The following is a 20,028-nucleotide window of genomic DNA, read 5'->3' on the forward strand; positions in this document are numbered from 1 at the left end:
GCTCCCTAGAATTCTCATGCCTGACAGAGTAAGACTTGTACTAGAGCGTTCCAGGAGGGTCCGAAGCCCCTCGGGGTTTTTACAAGGTGATGGGGGTTATTGTTCTTATCTGATGGTTTTTAACTTTGTCCCCAGGTCCTGGAGGTGTATCAGGAGCCTCTGTGGGGAGTAAGGATGGGCCACATGGCCAGACTCCGGGCCTGCCCACAGGTGTACCTACCTGTTGTCAGAGACGCTCTGTAAAAGAGCTTCACATCTAAAAACGTAATATATGTTTTTTAGTTATCTTGGAGCAGAGGTCAATGCAACTGTGGACATCACTCTTGCAAACAAAGATTATAAAGGGGGCCAGAGATGATGAGAAACTTATTTTTTTATTTGAGGAAAGGACACTTGTGATGGGAGAAATGATGGGAGCGAATGCTGTCTGTTTTAAGTGACCTCTGATTCCAGCAGGGCGATCTGCTCAGGCCGGTCCCAGCCCGGCGCCCTCAGTGGGGCAGAAGTCACCCAGGATCACCCCTCCGGTGGCAAAGTCGGGCTCTCCCCAGGTACGTTTAACCTCAGCTCACAGCACTGTGCTTATTAGTTTACTGCCCCAAACACACACATTTATAGAATGGTTTTTTATGTCTTAGAATTTACATTATGTGATAGGAAATCCATGACCTTCAAGTATTTGTAATGTGTGCTCATAAAAGTCATTTATCCCGACTCCAGAGTCGGAATTGTCTTCTCTGCTGGTCCCTGAGCTTACCTGTACTATGCTGTCGGTTTGTTATGTCCTCTTTATGTCTGAAAATATGTAGCATCTGATGTTTTTCTTTTATTCCCAAAGTAATTAAGACATCTCTTCAGTGCCCTTTTTCTCTGCTATTCCAGTTTTACTTATTTAACTTTTTATTGACATGTAATGCACACAGAGGAAAAGGTATACAAGCAATAGATAACAAATGCGCTTCAGTGAACTGTCACCAGCCGAACATACCTTGGTAACCAACACTGGGATCAAGAAATAAAACATTACCGGGACCCCAGAATTACCCTCGCATGTGCCCATCCCCCCTGCCAAAGGAGACTCGCTCTCGTGATTTCTAACGGCACAGCTTGGTTTAGCCTGTTTGTACCTTCTATAAAGGGAATCACACGGTGTGTATTTCCATATCTGGCTTTTTTGCTCAACATTATGTGTGCGAAGTTTATCCGTATCATATTGGGTGACCGTACTACAGGTATTCGTTCCACCCTTGCTGGGCATTTGAGTAGTTTCCAGATGTAAGTTCCTATGGATAGTACTGCTGTGACCGTGCTGATCGACATCTTTGGGTGAACGTGTATGCGTTTCTGTTGGGCATGTACATCGGAGTGGAATTGCTGGGTCATAGACTCTGCATTAATTCTCTTTAGTCCCTTCCCGCAATGTTCCTGTGGATAGTACTGCTGTGACCGTGCTGATCGACATATTGGGTGAACATGTATGCGTTTCTGTTGGACGTGTACATCGGAGTGGAATTGCTGGGTCATAGACTCTGCATTAATTCTCTTTAGTCCCTTCCCACAAGGGGTGTAAGAGTTCAGCTGCCCCACATCCTCACCAATCTTGGTTTATTATTGTATTTTGTGGTTTTAATTAGTATTTCCCTGATAAACAGTAAAATTGAGCTTTTTTTTTTCCATACGATTATTGGTCACATGGATATCTTCCTTTGTGGGATGTTCAGTATTTTACCCATTTTCCTATTGGGTTGTCTGTCTGTTTCTTATTGATTTATGAGTTAGTTCCTTCTTGGGCACATACAAATGCGCACATATTAAGCACGTTCTTTCTCACTCCTTAAGTTGCCGTTTCGTTTTCATTTTGTGGTTTCTTGATGACTACAAGTTCCTTATTTTAATGTAGTTCAATATATGGGGTTTTTTTTTATAATTAGTGCTTTTTGTCGTTTTTAGAAATGATTTCCTATTCTAGGGTCAAAAAGATATTTTTCTATGTTTTTTTAAAAGCTTTATTATTTTACTTTTCCTATTTAGAAATGCAGTTTTTCATCCCAGTTTATTTTTAGGTTTAACTTGAAAAGGATTTTGTGTCAGTTTCCCACCTGATTACTTGAGCGCCCTCAGGATAGGAGTCTTGGGTTTTCCATCTGTCTCCTTCCATCAACCCCCTCCTGCCTCCAGCACACAAGGTGGGGCACACAGTAACTACTCAGTCTATAGGTCTGGCTTTTGGCATAATGCATGGCACGTGCTATTTAAATATTTGCTGTTTTAACGAATGCCGATACAGTCTAAAAACTCCATTTTATATGTTAGTTGCTGTAGCTTATCAAAGAACCTAAAAGCCAACTCAAATTATATCTCTAAAGCACAAGTCTCGATTTCTGTCTCCCCCAGAACCAATTCCTTTCTTAGGTTCCCATCTCAGTGAATAGCACAACCTAGGTAGTCTGCTCTGCCCCGAACCCCGAAGTCCCTCCCCGCAGTCCATACTCGTGGGTCTCACATCAGCTCCACCCTGATGCAGTGCGTGTCATAAACCCATGTCTCCGGCTCCCCTGTTAACATCATAGTTGAGGCCATTATCTCTTACCTGGTCAGCCTCCTGACTAGTCTGTCTGCCTCTCACTGTCATCTGTGCTCTATTTAGCAGCGAGAGGGGTCTTTAGAAATCATAAATCAGAGTAGTTTAAACTCTCCTAAAACGCCACTAGTAGCTTTCAGCGCATAGAATCAAACCCAGGCTCCTTGGTGTAGCCTTACGCGGCCCGGCTCGCCCGCCTCTGGCCTCCCCCGACCTCCTTGTTTCCACATCTGCGTTTTCTCTCTCCTCGAAGATGCCAGAGCCTTTCCTGCCTCACATTCTTGGCACGTGGCCCTTGTCGTTGCCTGGAAGGTGATCCCCGAGACCTTTCCATAGCTTTTTCCCTGACTTTAGTCTCAGTTTAGAGGCAGCGCTCAGCGAGGGGTTTCTGGGCCATCTCATCTCAAGTAGTGCCGCTTTTACCCTCTTTATTTGTCCCTGTTTACTTTTTTCATATCACTTATCTCCAGCTGACATGATCGGATTCGTTCGCTTTTTATTTGTCTAATCGCAGCAGAAGTTCAGTTCCGTGAGAGTGAGGACCACATGGATCTTGTTCACCTCTCTCTCCACTGTCTGAACATGTCTTTATCCCAGTGTCTACCCAGTAAATGCAGCTTCGGAAGAATGAACGATGGGACAATGACCGTCTTATGAGAGTGACACTCCCTGTGATAGACGTTGTACCGCTGCTTCAGGAAGCCAAAACTTGGGGCAGGGGATCTATTTTTTAATCTTTTGCCTTCCGTTTCAGGCAAAATCACTTCAGCCTCCTGTTACAGAAAAGCAGGGACATCAGTGGAAAGAGTCAGATCCTGTGATGGCTGGAATTGGGGAGGAGGTAAATTCGTCCCTGCAGATTATTTCCAGGAGTAGTCTGACAGATGCGAATGCTCTGAGTGCAGACTCCTCTGTGACTGTTTCGTTCTGACATTGAACCTTGGCGCGTCCTAAGAGTCTGTGCTGTTAGCGAGCCCAGTAGCAGTGACGTTCCTCGTGCCGTTCAGACTGATGTTACAGATCGTTTGTGGCTTACAGATCACACACTTCCAGAAGGAGCTAGAAGAGCTGAAAGCCCGAACTTCGAAAGCCTGTTTCCAAGTGGGCACTCCTGAGGAGATGAAGATGCTGCGGACAGAATCGGATGACCTGCACACTTTTCTGTTGGAGATTAAAGAGACCACAGAGGTTTGCGCTTATCGATAGAGTTCCGAAGTTGAATTGCACTTGAAAAATTTTTTCTCCTAGCGCTCCATGGGAGTCTATACTTTTTCTCTTCGGGGACCATCAGCGTTGTTTTTTACGCAGCTGACTAGGTCACTCGGGGATGTCTTAAGTTCAAATCCTACCTTTAGCACTTAACATTAAGTTCTGTGACTTTGGGCAAGTTAATCTAGCTCCTCTTCTACATTTTAGTTTTCTCATGGAACATGGAACAATAGTAGTTCATTGACACGTACAAGGCACGTCATAAAAATTTACCATTATAGTCATTAGTTTAGGTATGTTTGAAAATATACTTTGGTAGTAAGTTGTTAGGTTTTAAAAAAAAGAACACTTAAGAGCATGTAGAATATAAAAATATCAAATAGTTGTTAGTAGTGTTATTTGTTGTGTTATTACTGCTTACTGTGTGCCAGAGACCGGGCTAAACGCTTCACCTGCATTATCCTCAAATCCTCACCACTGTCCTGTGTGGTAGGTATTGTTGTTATTCTTCCTGTTTTGCAAGTCGGGAAGCCGAGGCTTAGGTGAAATAATGTGCCCAGGGCCACCCAGTTACTGAGTGCCAGCTCCAGGATCCCAGTTCTAACTGACTGACTCCAGAGCTCTGGTCTTAAATGTCACGCCTGAGGGAGGACAGTTCTCCAGGTGTTAGCAGGATCGTCTTCCGGTGGCGGGATTGCAGATACTGTTAATACTGTTCTTGTTTTCTGGGTTTCTGATTGTTAGAATATGTTTTATCATGAGAAAGAAAAATAATTTTTAAAAATGAACATTGGTAGACTAAAAAAGGAAAAAAATTAAAAATAATAATGAGAAGATAAAAACGAGCATTGGCATCTTTCTTTCTAAGCAGTGAAATTCTTTTCTGCTTGACTGTTAACTACTCAGATACCCATCATGTGAACTGTTTGGGAATCACTGCCTTCTTTGATCCAGACAGAAAGGTTTTTACCTTAGAAATACCACTCGTTGTATCAACACAGTCTTATACCTTTTCTAGTCTCTTCATGGAGATATAAGCACCCTGAAAACAACTTTGCTTGAGGGCTTTGCTGGTGTGGAAGAAGCCAGAGAACAAAACGAGAGGAACCGCGACTCTGCGTATCTCCACCTGCTCTACAGGAGACCCCTGGACCCCAGGAGCGAAGCTCGACTCCAGGTGGGAGGGGCCAGTCGGAGCGCGCTGTCCGGCAGACCCCCTGTGTCCCCTTTCTGCGTGCGGGTTTGGGTGACGCCTCTGTGACGGTGCTCATTTCCTGTAATTTACCCACTTTCCATAGACTTCCTGCACTGCGACAGAGAAAAGGGTGCTTTCCACACAGTGTTCTTTGGATTAAACAAAAACAGAGTTCTCAAGTAAACCTTAGGCTTGGTAGAAAGTACACTTTGAAAAAGATGTATTTAGAAATCAGACCGTGGCTAATGATCATTAAAGTAGCAATTGTTCAGCGAGCACTAGGTCCTCCGCTAGTAGTTTTTACACATTATTTCTAGTCTTCAAAACCAACTGCTCTGCCAGATGAGAGTGGTTGGTCCCACTGTACAGGTTAAGGAAGTTGAGCCTCATGCGCTAAGGAGCTTGCCCGAGGTACTGTTGCTAGTAGGAGTGGAACCAGAATCCAGACTTCCACCTGCCTGGATTCTTTCCTGTGCGCCATGATTTAGCAAAGTTCTTTTTTTCCTCATTAATTGTCAGTTCTTCTTCTTTCTCTGTCTTCATTAAATCTGGTTTTTGTTTTCATCTTTCGATTTATTCCAAAGTGTTGTATCACAAGTTTTGATGGGGGACATCTCCATGTCCTTGCATTTGGCTAGAATCCCAGTAGGAAGCGGGCACAGGTGGCAGCACTGATCCCCCTCACCCGGGACGTGGGGGTCTGAGTGTGATGAATCCTCTCTGTCCAGCAAACTCGCCATTTCCATCCACACTGTTAAACTTACTGACAGTAGGAAAATGGCCCAGTCCCTTCTCCCGGAAAGGCGGAGGCCTCCCTGCTGCGTCCCACCCGCTGGTGCTCCGAGCTGCTTTCTCCCGCCGTGAGAGTTAATGCCCTTAGCAAGACAGTGCTCACCCCTTGCCTACCACTCATCAAGTCATGGGCCTCCGTGCTGCATCGGTTAACACTTTCCTACATGCCTTTTCGCCTCTTGCTCTGTATCCAAACTTAAAGAAAAGCATACAGCGCTTTTGGGGGACACTTGCCCCATTCAGAAAGAAATTATTTCTTTTTTAGTAAGAGCTAGCATGTATCAAGTGCATGCCAGGTACAAAAGAAAGATACCAGAACTACCCAAGTCTCACCACTAAGAGATGCTGGACCCTGAGCCTGGGCAGTCTGGCTCAGAGCATGTGCCTTTAACTGCTCCGCTGCACGTGCAGTCCCTACAAGTGACGGAAAGATGAACGTATAAATACAGTGTGGAATATGTTGCTCTAGGATTGCAGATGGGGACGCAGCTAAGCCACAAAAAAGGACTTGCCGTAGGCCTTAAAAGTTGTTTTTTTCTGATGGACAAAGTCAGGAGAGAATTCGGGAGAAACAGCATCAGCTCATGTCCAGGGTATGATCACATTTGAAGGGTTCAAAGTCAGGGCCTCCCCGTAATCAGGTATTAGTTGAAGTCTGTATTTGATGCTAAAGTTACCGCTACTTTCTGGAATCAGCGTGGCTCTCTTTAAATGACATTTTCTCTTTTTCACTTGGGACATATACTCTCATCCAAGAATAATCCCGAAAATACATTTAAACACAAAAAGATCTTTGTACAGATGCTAAGAGCTTTTCCTGGTGTATAGCGCATTGTCTTCATTTGTATACATATTTAATGGAATGCTCCATCTTTAATTTTTGAGAGTCAAATTATATAGCCATGAAGGTTAACACTGGGCCAAAATTTAAAAAAAATTATTACAGGCCTAGAGTAAGTTAATAGGTAAGAATTTCAATAATGGTAAATTCAGTTTCTGGTGTTGATATGATTCTTTGTTTTGGGGAAGAAATAACTTTTTCTCAACTGGGAGATGGCTTATGTGTTCTTTGTTATGAATAGCTCTGTTCAGAATCATTTGCAGCACTATTTTGTAGGATACTTTTGTTCGTAGTACGATTAATTTCATGGGTGGGAGAGTAGAAACTAAACGGGTGCCGTGTCAGAGCACCAGAGTGCAGTGGAAAATTCCTAGACCATGTTGAGATACTTAGAGAAGCTGAAAAATGAGAACTAAGCAAGAACACTTGTTCCCCAGAGGCCTGGGCCGACACACCCATGTTTCCTTACACCACCTCTCTGTCACACACTCAACGAGGCTGTGTTTCTGTTTTTCATTTTAATTGTAATGTTCTAGTGAATATATTATGGTTTTTGTTGTGTTTATTGGAGTTCTCACTATAAAACTAATTCATAATTATTTTGACTGTTTTGATACATCTTCCTCCAAGCTGCTGAAAAACTGAGTCATTTGCCTTTTCATTTTTTTTCTTGCAGGAAATTCGGCGCCTTCATCAGTATGTGAAATTTGCTGTCCAAGACGTGAACGACGTGCTCGACTTGGAGTGGGATCGGCATCTGGAGCAAAAGAAAAAACAAAAGTGAGCACGGTCTCGTCAGCCGCAGGCTGCAGTACATGGGCGGTTGCCTTTTGACAAGATGACTTAGGAGCCTTTATAAAAGAACCTACACCCGTTTGTCCTAATCGGCCCAGTCATCCTACTTCTAGAAATTTGTTCTACGGAGATAATAGCAATGCTCCTAACAATTTAGAGTTTATATCACAACCCAACCTACGAAAGTGAAAACTTGGATCGAACCTCGTTATCCAAAAGTTAGAGTTGCGGCTGAGTGACTCTGATGACACTCAACGAGATTGTTTTTTGTTTTTTTTTTTTAAATACAGACTACTGTGTAATCCCTGTCTAGCATGTTCTCAAAAAATTACGTTAAACACATTTTCTATGTTCCATGGAATGTACAAAATACGTAATTATGTAACTATAATTATTAGGTATATAATACATAAAATACAAAAAGGTAAGACATAAAATCCTACTGGGTGATCTCAGTGTGGAGGTCTAAACATGGAAAAGAGGCTGGAATCAAGCTGTCAATATTCATAAATATATCTGTGAGACGGGCTTAAGAGAATTTTTTTTCTTTTTTTGTATATTCCAGATTTTCTTTTTGAGGAAATACTTCTAATTAATATGGCTAATAGGATGAGAGGAAATGATGAAAAAGTACAGAAAACCCTTTTACCCCGGCCTTCTATCCCTGGATATTTGGTTTTATGCCATATATTTTCCAGACGGGATAAAATGCACTACATTGTAGAGCAGTGAAGTGCCTACAAGAAATAGAAACACGGATCAGCCATCAAAACGCTTGAATTTCTGAAATACTTACCTTCGATTACTGTTATTACCCGTGTGAGGAAACACACCAAGGAACACCAAGCTTGTTTACAAAGCTTTGGGACTTTCAAGTAGAGCAAACTGGGTGTGATGTCAGGGGCAGGGCTAGAATGCGCTTAAAATTCTGTGAGCAGAATTTAATACATTATATTGTACCACATGAAGAAAGGCTTTCTGCCCGACCTGAAGGATCTCAGTTCGGAGCACAGATTGGGGAGGTAGAGGGGAGCCTCGAGCCCTTGGACACTGGCAGGGAAGGATTCTGCAGCCTATGGCCTGCAGCATTTGGCCCCCGTGGCAGCTGGGCCCCATTGGAGATTTCACAGCTTGCTCCCCTAGTTCTGAACTCATGTACAACCCCACATGAGAGGATGACTTGGCCTGACAGCGTGCGCATTCTTCTCTGCTGGGCGGTTCAGTTTCTCTTTGCCAATTAATAAGTTGACTGTTTCAAAAAGTGCATAATGATAGCCCAGGAGCCAGGCTTTCTTCCTTATGACAGTTCCATGGTTTTGCTACTTAATATGCTTTTAAAAAAAAAAAAATCCCTTCAGAGTTCAGATTCTTAAATCTACGCAATTTTCCAGCACGGCTGTGTTTTAGGTGCTTCTCTGAGTATTACCTCGTACCCTATCAAAATGTGTTTTTAAAAATTTATCTTGAACTACCTTGTCACCAGAAAGACGGGGAACTGTCCTTGTTTTAGTTCTTCGCGTGAGTTACTCCCTGCCGCTAAGTCGGGGGCTGTCCCACCATTCCTGACAGCCCTGTGGAGAGCTGACTGATCCCGCAGACATTCAGCGAACCCCTGGGCTTTTTATTTTTATCGAATACAATTTATACACAGAAACTACACACGTCCTGAGTATATAACTGAATGAACGTTTCCTGTTTTTGACTTGTCTCCCTTTTCCACCTCGGCGCTTCTTCGAGGTGTCACCTGATCACACCTACAGGCCTGGCCTGCGAAATCCCAAACTGCTCTTTCCTCGGTACATTTTATCCTCGTTAGGCTTCTGTCCTGTTTTTATGTTCTGGTAATTCCTTGATGCTCTTTGTCCACGAGCAGTTCTCCATTTTATTCTTGTTACTAGGACAGTGGTAGTCTTTGATTTTTTCCTTCTGTGGGAGGTTCCTTTAGTCAAAGCACTCCCGTGTGATTCTTTTCTCATTGCCGTCAGCAGGCGCCTGCTTGTGCCAGAGCGAGAGACACTGTTTAACACCCTGGCCAACAACCGGGAAATCATCAACCAGCAGAGGAAGAGGCTGAATCACCTGGTGGACAGTCTCCAGCAGCTCCGTCTTTATAACCAGACTTCCCAGTGGAGCCTTCCCCCGGTTCCCACCCAGAGCAGCACTCACAGGTGTGCGGGAGACTGGGCCGATCAGTAAATACAGCTGAATGAACGAACGAATATTTGGGAGTGAGGTGGAATAGTCTTCAACTGGTTCAAATGTGGATTTGAAAGTGACTCTGCTGTGTATCGCCTGTGTCATCCTGGTTAGGCTCCTCGCCCTCTCTGATCCATTGTTCCTTTGCCTAAAGACGAGGAATAGCAATACCTGCCTCATGGGATTTTTGGAGAGTTAAATTAAGTCTAGAAAGCACCTAGGAGGTGCCTGTGAAATAGGTGCTCAGTAGATGGTAGCAGAGACCGTAGTGTAATAGTATCGTTGTTTTATTGAAAATTAACTGACTTGTCTCAAAGCTTAGATTTGTCATTTGGCTTAAGTGTGGAAACTTTCAGACCCTAGCTGTTAAGACAGTTCCCCCGGAAGTTCCCAAGGTGGTTCCGTGTTCCTGCCCTTAGGCCGAGTGTGTAGATTTCAATCCCTTTCTGCTGAAGCACTGTCACCATTGTGCTCACCTTGGGTGCTATATAGTACTAAGGCTGTGATCGCTTTCTTTTTGGATTGATTACATCAGTCGGTCAGGTTTCCTGTTTCTGTACTGGGGTGCTCTCATCGCTTGCGTTTATGTTTAGGATAGCGTAAGATTTCTCCGGTCGTAGTTGGTTTGTATGTAACACTATCCTGTTCAGTTTTGACAGTGACCTCGAAAGCCTGCGCAATGCCTTGTTGAAAACCACCATAGAATCTCACACTAAACCGTTGCCCAAAGTACCAGGTAAATGCGTTCTTCCCAGTCTTTTCTCTCTTTGTCTCTTTCATTTACTGACCGAGTCTTAAGCACTCACGGGTTCATGAATTTCTTGCAGCTAAACTGTCCCCTGTGAAACAGGCACAACTGAGAAACTTCTTGGCCAAGAGGAAGACCCCACCAGTGAGATCCACTGCTCCAGGTAAAGGGGACTGGAATTTTTAGCATAAACCATCCAGTACAAGGTGTGGGAGTGGAGTGTTTGTGTGTGTGCGTGTGTGTGTGTGCGCGCGCGCGCGTCTGTGTGTGTCTGTGTCTATGTTTTCCTTTTGGTTCTTAATAGGGGATAGAGAAAATGTCCCCAGAATCTGTCCATGTGCATTCTGGAGTAGGAAGCCGTTTGCATATGCTGGACCAGGCAGCTCCAGCAGTGTGTTCGGCTTATCCACTGCTAGCTACAGCCCCCAGGTTATGTGGCAGTCATTCCCAGGGGTGTGGGGGAGGCTGAGCCGGCTCCAGGGACCATAGCCTCTGCTTTAGAAGCTCGACGTTTCTGATTTGTGTGGGCTTTTCAGTAAGATTGTATTTGGAAAAAGGCTTCTTGAGGAAGAAGAAAAAACCCACTGATTAGAGAATGATAGCTAAAAACACTTGCCGAAAGAAGCCATATAACTGATGGAGAAAAATTGTTTCTGCCATTAAATTATCTAGATAACTATCTCAGTTTTCTTTTTTTAAAATATGTCATGTGCACCTGCAGGCAAAAATGTGCTTTGCTTTAGTGCCCATATGTGCTTTTTCTCTTTGAAATCCAGTTTCGAGTTGAAATTTTTTATACCAACAATAGATGCTTTTTGGTAATTAAAATAGCAGAAGGAAATTTAATCTTACTGTATTTCGATTAATTTTTCTGTAAACATATAAAGCTAAATTAGGTAATAGTCACAGACAAGTGAGTTTTTTAAATAACCTTTTATCTAAAGAAAACATTCTCTTGGTAGATAACTGGAAAAATAGGGGAAAGTATAAAGAAGAATTAAAATTACTCTTAACCCAGTCATTCTGGGTTACTCTTAAACTTTTTTCTTTGCATATGTAAATTTTTTGAAAACGAGGTTGGATCTATTACGTTTATAATATTATGTCCTGATTTTTTTAATTTAGAAACTTATGAACCCTTACTATGAAACAGAAAATAACAAGTGCCGACAAGGATGTGGACAGATTTGGAACCCTTGTGCACTATAAGTAAGAATGTAAAATGGTACAGTGCTGTGGAAAACAGTTTGATGTTGCCTGAAAAATTAAAAATAGAATTACCATATGATCCGATAATCTTCTCGTGGGTAGAACCCAAAAGAATTGAGAGCAGGGACTTAAACAGATCTTTTGGACACTCGTGTTCATGGCAGCATTTTTCACAGTAGCTGAAAGGTAAAAAGCAAGCCAGACGTCCACTGACAGATGACTAGATAAGCAAAATGGGGTAGATATGTATATTAAAAAGGAAAGAGATCTTGAGAGGTGCTACCCTGTGGATAAACCTCGAGGACAGTATGCTAAGGAAACAAGCGAGTCAAAAAAGATAGGTTCTGTGTGCGCCTACTTACGTGAGGAACCTAGGATGACAGATAGTAGCATGGTGGTTGCCAGCGGCTGTTGTGGGGAGGGCAGAATTCGGGGAGTTAGTGTCCAGTGGGACAGAGGTGAAAAGAATTCCGGAGATAGATTGTCGTGATGGCTGCACACAGCATCTCTGTGCTTAATACCAGTGAAGTGTACGCTTGATGATTCAAACGGCATGATTTATGTTATGTATATTCTACCACAATAAAAAATTGGGAGAAAATTTTTAAAAATTTCATGAGATTTTTCTCTGCTTTCTGTTTTAAAATATTCTTTGAACATGCATCTTATAACAAGTGCTCAGTCTTTTCTTGCATGAGGCCACAATTGGCTTATCCAGTCCATTGTGCGAAGTGCTAATCTTATTGCAGAGATTTTACCTGGAAATTCATGTTCACAAATCTTTAACCACGTCTCTAAATGTATTTTTATAATAGATTTTTTAGAAGTGAGATTTATATGATTTATTTAATCATTCATTCAACAAATATGATTGCCTACTTTGTTCCAGTGATAAATAAGAGAAAGACAGTCTCTGAGCACAAAAACAGTTGATTAAGAGGAGAATACAGACATTAAGCAGATAACTGCATATTATACTCATTTAACATTAGGGTATATACTGTAAAGAGTAATAACTCAGCATGTAAACATTTTTAACTTTTTATAAAACTGTGAAATATAACACATTCAGAAAAATGCACAAAAATACTATCTGTGTAACCTCTACCCAGGTTAAGAAACAGAACTTTGTCGTTGTCAGCGCCCTAGGCCCCCTTCTTGTGCACCCCCAGTCCTGCTGCGCCCCAAAGGTACTACTATATGATGTATATGGTAGTTTGCCCTTGCTTTGTTTTTCTCTTGGCATTTTAAATTTTTATTTATTTTGAAAAATTTCAAACCCCCAGTTTGGAGAATAATAACACCGAGTAGCCATTTACCATTCACCCATTTTTCTTACTAATATTTGCCACAGTTTCTTTGTTGCCCTTCTCTCTCCCATGCAGGCACACGTTATTGTTACTAGTTTCACTTAACTATTTGAAAATAAGGTGCAGACGGGACCCTTTACACTTAAATATTTTTTTGGCGCATGTCCAAGAACACGGATGTTGTCTTATCCAACCACGATGCAGTGATCAGATTTAGGAAATTTAACATCAGTAGAGTATTATTACCCGCTGCGTAGTCCATACTCACAGTTTGCCAGCTGTTGCCCTCTGTCCTGCAGAGCCACTCTTTTTAAGAAATCTAGGATCCAGTCCGGATTGTGCATTGCATTCTTTCCCTTTCTTCTCCTTTATCTTTGCTTTTCTTGACAGTTTGACTATTTCAGCGTGCCTCCCCAAACACTCTAATTTGGTTTTGCCTGTTGGGGCGGGGCGGGGCAGGATGGGGGAGCTTCTTGTACTGTATAAGTCCATTCATTTATCCTCTGGGTGGATTGCTCTTGCTTCACATCAGGTTTGAAAGAGTCACCCATGTTGTTGGTATAGCTGTTACTCCTTTGTTTTGTTGCTGTGTAGTAGTCCGTTGTATGAATATAATGCATTTGTTTATCATTCTCCTTTTGGGAGACTTATGCTCTTGCCAGTTTTTAGCTGTAATAGAATGGAATGTTCTGAGCATTCTTCTGCTTGTCCCTTGGGGCACATGTACCCCCTTTTATTTGGTCACGTGGCTCGGAGTGGAATTTATGGCTTGTATTCTGGCCATGTACTCAGCTTCTGTAGATACTGCCACACAGTTTTCCAAAGTGGTTGTACCAATTTATACTTTTCCCATCAAGGTTTGAATATTCCAGCTGCTTTACGTCCTTGCCAAGCTTGCTATTGTCAGTCCTTTTCCTTGTGACTATATCTTTTGTGATGTACCCGATTAAATCTTTTGCTCCTTTATCAGATAATGTCTTACTGATTGGTAAAACTTTTTAGATATTCTTGATACCAGCCCTTTGGTTATATGAGTTGTAGACATTCACTTTGTTGCCTTTTACCCTCTTAATGGTATCTTTTGGTGAACATGAGTTCTTAATTTTAAAAGATTTGTCAGCCTTCTCTTTTACAGTTAGTACTTATTGTGTTCTCTTTAAGAAACCCTTCCCTATCGCTAGGAAACAAAAGTGTATATATACCTTTATTATTATCTAGAAATGTTAATGTTTTGCCTTTCAAATTTAGATCCATCTACCTGGAATTGATTTTTTTAAATAACTTCATTCAGGTATAATTTACATATCATAAAATTCCCCTGTTGTAAGTGTATAGTTCGATGGTTTTTGGTAAATTCGTGGGCTTGTATGACCATCATCACATTCCAGTTTCAGAAAATCTTCATCATTTAAAGAGTTTCCTCCTGCTTGTTTGTAGTTAATTTTTCTTCTGCCCTCAGCATCCATTGGTCTGCTTTCTTTCCTGAGGATCTGCCTTTTTAAGAAATTGCCTGTAAATTGGCTTCTTTCACCTAGAGTAATGTTCGTGCGGTTCACCCGCATTGCGTAACATATATCAGTAGTTCATTCCTTTTTCTTGCTGAATGGTATTCCATTGTGCGAATATACCATACTTTGTTTACATTACCTGGAATTGATTTTTGCATAATATAAAGTATGGCTCACGTGTCATTTTCTCGCATTTAGGTACCTGATTGTCTAACAGTGTTTATTGAAAAAATTCCTTTCCTTTGTTGTAAATCAATTATCCTTATGCGTGCAGGTCTGTAGGTCTCGTACACTGGTTAGAGACCCCTGCTACCACACAGCCTTAACTAGTACTAAAATAAGTCTTGGTGCTGTTCTTTTTTAAATTCTGTCTGTCTTGTCCAATATGATACTTTAAATTGATAAAAATTAAATAAAGTTAAAAATTCAGTTACGTAATTCCAGTAGCCACATTGCAGGTACACAGTAGGCACATGTGACTGATACAGCGACTGTGATGGGAAGCATGGATCTAGAGCATTCCATCATCACAAAGTTATACAGTCTGGAAGCCAAGATTCACAAACTTTTTCTTAAAGGGCCAAATAGTAAATATTTTAACCTTGCAGGCCATGTGGTTTGTATTGTACCTACTCAGCTCTGCATTTCTAATGGGAAAACGGCCATAGAGAAGATGTAAATGAATGGGCATGTCTAGGTTTCCATAGAACTTTACAAAAATGGGCATCCAGCCCATGGTTGTAGTTTGCCGACCCATGGTCTAGAACATTTTGGCTCTTCTTGGTGCTTTCTGTTTCCATATTAATACCAGAATTGTCTTGTTAAATTCTACCACCGTCAGCCCTCAAAGAATAGTTGCGATTTTCTTTTGGATGGCACTAAATCTGTAGATCATCCTGTTAGAATTGACATTTGTACAGTGTTGATCTTTCAGGTCCTAAACTCGGTGTATATTTATCTTGACTTTCTCTTAATGTTTTCTGCATGGAGGACATGCATATTTTTGGTTAGATTTATTCCCGAGAGTTCAATATTTTTGATGCTCTTATACTGGTGGGCCTTTTTTTCTTAAATTTCATTTCACATTTTACATTAGATGTGGTATATAGAGACGTATTATTCGTTGTGTATGTCGACTGTATCTAGCATCCTGGCTTGGCTCATTTATTCAAATAATGCGTCTGCAGGTATTTCTTTGACTTTCTGTGGGAACAGTTATATCCTCCACACATACTCACACTTTTGTTTCTGCCTTTTCATTCTTTTTATTTAACTTATTTTTCTTACCTCGTGTCACTAGTAGGATCTCCAACGCAGAGTCAAACAAAAGTGGGGAGCGGGTCCTTGCCGTGACCTCCAAGGGAACCTCTCTGTCGTTCACCGTAGGTGCCGAGTTTGTTGCATCTCCGGAGATGGTCATGATTTCTTTTTTCTTTTCCTGTTAATGTAGCTTTCTGCCTTTCCTAATCTGAGCCGGCGTTTAAACAATAAGATTCTTTAGATTTCACAGGGCGCCCCCTTTCTAAAACCAGGAAGGTAGCTGCATCCTTGACCACAGCAGGGAGAGGCAAGTCTCAGCTGTGGGGGCAGCACTTTTGGGAGAGTGAGCAGTCCAGGCTCCTGGCCTCTGCGAGTGAGCATGGCCATTGCATCTTTCAATTAATGGAGCCTCCTCCACCCAAAGCCAGTGAATGGCATCAGAAAGATAAGGAAGGAAACTGAGAGACCCCCAGGTTGTATCAGACCTCGGAAGTTACGTAGTTAATATCAGTTTTTGTCTCTGTTCAATTCTCAAAGGTGTTATCTGCGTCATCTTTTGATGCTGACTTTTAGGAACTAGGATTTTAGAGAAATTATTGAGGGCATTGTGGCCCCAAGAGAATACGGGGTTTATATTTGTTTTCTGTGGATGCCATAACAAATGATCACGAAGGTAGTGGCTTAAAACACCACTCATTTATGATACCACAGTTGAATGGGTCAGAAGTTCAGGTGCACGGTGGCTCGCCTGGGCCCTCCGCTCAGCGTTCACAGGCCGAATGAAGTCAGGGCATTGGCTGGCTGAGCTCTCGCTGGAAGGCTTTGGGGAAGATTCCACTTCTAAGCTCATTGGCCTTGTCGGCAGGGTTCCAGTCCGTGCAGCTGCAGGACTGAGGTCCTCGATGCCTTGGCGTACGCTCCAGTCCCCTTATCCACATGCGCGCGACAGCACCTTGAATCCCAGAGCTCCAGATCTCTGCCTTCCCCTTCTGCCACATCAGACTTCCTGTTCACTTCCTTTCTCTGCCTGGAAGGGGTCCTGCGATTTTACATTGGGCCCCCCCTGGATAATCCAGGCTAACCTCTCCATTTTAAAGTCACCCGATTAGTAACCTAAATTATGTCTGCAGAATCCCTTTTGCCATCTAATGCAACAACCATCTAACAACGTAGCCACTGGTGTGGCACCAGGGAGCAAAGGGCCAGGTGTCAGAGGCACCAGGTTTGAATTCTGGCCCCGCCGTTTACCAAACTCACGTGTTACTTAACCTTTCTAAGCGTTGCTCATGAAGTCAGATGACAGCAATTTCTGACTCACAGGGGGATTGCGAGGATTGAATGGGATGTGTATAGATGCTCTGTGCAGCACGCGGCGTGAAGCAAGTTCTCATCAGCATTAACTGCAGTTTTGCTGCTGGTGCTGGTGGTTAGGGATGGAATTTCTAAGTGAGCCTGCCGCATACTTACTTGTGTCCAAGTTCTCTGGTCCAGCGCTGTCCAGTAGAATTTTCTGCAATGATAGAAGTGTTTTGTATCTGTGTTATTCAACATAATAGCTGCACGTGGCTATTGAGCCCTTGAAATGTGCCCAGTACAACTAAGGATTTAAAGTCTTGTTTATCTACTTTGAATTATTTTTAACTGAAATAGCTGCAGATGGCTAACGGCTGCCAAATTGAATGGCGCAGCCCCAGCATGTAGTATTGGTTTTCAGTTTCATTTGCTTATGTCACATTTAGTTGTGACAAATAAAATCTTAGAGAGTGATGTGTCTCTAGGGTAAACAAGTCAGTAAATATTAGCAGTGCTGTTTTAAGTAACTTGAGGAGGAGAAAGGGCTAGGATTTTTGTTGTTTTTACGTTTTTTTCCCCAATAGACACAAACAGTAACGTGCATTTCTAAATTCATGGTAGAAAGTAAAATGACATAAAATGGCATAAAGCGTTACTTCATAGTTTAAAGAAGGAAAAAGCAGGGAGGTCAGGATTAGTTTCAGGGATTTTTTATCTTAAATCTAATTGTCTGATTTAAAAGAATCATTAGATTTATCCGGAAATGTTTAAAACGGGACGGAGGACCTTTCTTTCCAGTTTACATCAGGCCTGCTCTTAGAAATTTAAATTTGTCGTTGGAAAGCGACAGCAACAGTGTGGCTTACTGTCACTGTGCTGAGGACGATTATCCGTTACTTTTCTGCTGTGTCATTGTCCTGCCCGCGAGAATGGTTGGCAGGGGCTCACAGTCCCCTATTACACCGGCATTCGCTCTGTCTTGCACGTTGCACGTTTTCGTGCCACAATCAACATGTCCTTGTCCTGCATAGCTTGGTATTTCAGAGCCCAGTGAAGCAGAGACCCCCAAACCATCTTTGTCCCCACTCGGCATTAGCCGCTTCCATTTAAAATAAATAATAATTAAATTGTTTTACAGATGGGATGTTTATCGATGTGAAAGTTACATAGCTTTCGGACTTGCCTCGAGGTATCTAACTCGCGTTTGTCATGGGCTTTGCAGCCAGCCTGTCTCGATCAGCCTTCCTGTCTCAGAGGTATTACGAAGACTTGGATGAGGTCAGCTCAACGTCGTCCATCTCTCAGTCTCTGGAGAGCGAAGACACGCGGGCGCCCTGTAAAGATGACGACGCGGTGGTCCAGGCCCCTCGGCACGCCCCCGTGGTTCGCACCTCTTCCGTCCAGCCCGGCCTCTTGCCCCAGGCGGCGGCTCCTTTTGCTAAATCCCACCTCGTTCCTGGTCCGCCTGGTGTGATGGGAACTTCAGGTGAGGAACAGTGAGACCGGAAATGACCTTTTTCCCCAATGAGGTTTCTGACCCATGAAAGAACGGTAACTGGGTTTTATACTATCACACCAAAAAGTCGTTGATTCCAGCCCATTTCTGCTAAGATTCCAGAAGTTAGAAGACTAATTCAAAAGGTGCGTTCTCCTGGAAAGCAGTTGGTGGGACATCGTGAGGAAGAAGAGACTCTAGGTTCCCACGACCTCACTTCACTGTTGAGTCCAGCTTGCGTTATTTTAAACGGGTCTTCAGGGGTGAGAGGAGGAGGCTGTTTCCTTTAGTAGAAAATAGCGTCCCATGCACGCCTTTCACATCCTCGCTCGTGTCAGCTCGCTGCTCGGAGCCATATTCCGCCTCAGAACTCGCCAGCCGCGGCACCCATGGTCGGTGTTGGCTCACCGAAGCGGCCTGCACTGTGCCGTCACCTTCAGTTCAGAGCGTCAGGGCTTTGCATTGAAGCGACTCCTGACAGAGACCAAGCATGAGTGAGGTACTGGAACGGAGGGTTGCCGAGAGGAGAGCAGGGAGTTGGTGTCGTTGGCATAAAGGTTCCATCTTGCTCAGGATCAGGGAAATGATCATGCGAAGTGCTCCAGCTGATAGAGGAGACAGGCAAGCTGCACATGGCATCTTTGAAAGATAGAAGTGCCGGCCCGTCAAGCTGACTGGTACTTTTCTGCGTTAGTGCTTCAGGATTTTTAATCTTCACAGTTCCCCTGCAACCTAACGTGGAGAATTTGCCGTTTTAACTTATGTGTTTTTTCTTTTCTCACCGCTTATTGAATTTGTCTTTTTCCTTCAGGGTCTACGTCTGCTAGCAAAATTCCTCAGGGGGCCGATAGCACAATGCTCGCAACAAAAACCGTGAAGCACGGCGCCCCTGGTCCTTCCCACACCATCTCCGCTCCGCAGGCGGCCGCTGCTGCAGCCCTGAGACGGCAGATGGCCAGTCAGGCGCCAGGTAGGGACCGGAGCCACACACCTGTGCGGAGGCTGATTTTGAGCTGAGTCACAGGCCAGGGTAGCAGGTGCCAAGAAACACCTGGCTCTCATCGCTGCCCTTCCAAAGAGAAGACTGATGTTGCAGAGATCAGGTCTGAAACTTTTTCCTTTTAAGGGGACGTGTTAGATCTGCCACATTCAGATAAGTAGGAATCCTGGTTTTTTGATGAAATTGTTAATCCCAACTTTTGATTAATCTCTTTCAGCCCCAAATTCATCTTTGCAGTTAGATCACCTAATAGTCACATTATCTCACGATATCTTAAGGACCTCAACCACCTTTGAGGTGGGCAGTTAGCGTGCCCATTCTGCATTTGAGTAATACGAGGTTCAGAGAGGTGAAGGTGACCCAACCAGTGGGTAACAAAGCCCAGACGCCCACCCTGGGCCCTTTCTGCTGCAGCACAGCTTCTTCTTAGATGGCAGACGTGGCCTTTACAGATGGGATAGTGAGGACTTGCATTCCGTCAGTGGCGGGTGGCTCTCCAGGCTTCTGCGTTAGCTTGCTAGGGCTTTGGCCCCAGGACCTATTTATTACTGGTGACCACGTTGTACCAGCCAGCGGTTCTCAACAAGAGGGCGTTT

At 43.2% G+C, this 20,028-nt stretch overlaps 1 protein-coding gene across 4 annotated transcripts in view; it reads left to right on the forward strand.

Annotated features, from left to right (window-relative positions):
* NUP214 (nucleoporin 214) overlaps positions 1-20,028 on the forward strand; it is an 88,160-nt gene that overhangs the window by 21,686 nt on the left and 46,446 nt on the right. For 2 of the 4 annotated variants that reach the window (XM_015594231.2, XM_015594233.2), the window contains exons 14-23: positions 454-551; positions 3,336-3,422; positions 3,620-3,769; positions 4,809-4,967; positions 7,295-7,398; positions 9,399-9,581; positions 10,260-10,345; positions 10,437-10,520; positions 18,160-18,423; positions 19,244-19,402. In XM_015594231.2, the coding sequence (XP_015449717.1) occupies positions 454-551; positions 3,336-3,422; positions 3,620-3,769; positions 4,809-4,967; positions 7,295-7,398; positions 9,399-9,581; positions 10,260-10,345; positions 10,437-10,520; positions 18,160-18,423; positions 19,244-19,402 (1,374 nt within the window). The remainder of the gene's footprint in view (positions 1-453; positions 552-3,335; positions 3,423-3,619; positions 3,770-4,808; positions 4,968-7,294; positions 7,399-9,398; positions 9,582-10,259; positions 10,346-10,436; positions 10,521-18,159; positions 18,424-19,243; positions 19,403-20,028) is intronic. The other 2 variants (XM_006918065.3, XM_015594232.2) reach the window with 2 other exon arrangements.

Source organism: Pteropus alecto, unplaced genomic scaffold, assembly GCF_000325575.1.
Source record: "Pteropus alecto unplaced genomic scaffold, ASM32557v1 scaffold67, whole genome shotgun sequence".
NCBI classification, from domain to species: Eukaryota; Metazoa; Chordata; class Mammalia; order Chiroptera; family Pteropodidae; genus Pteropus; species Pteropus alecto.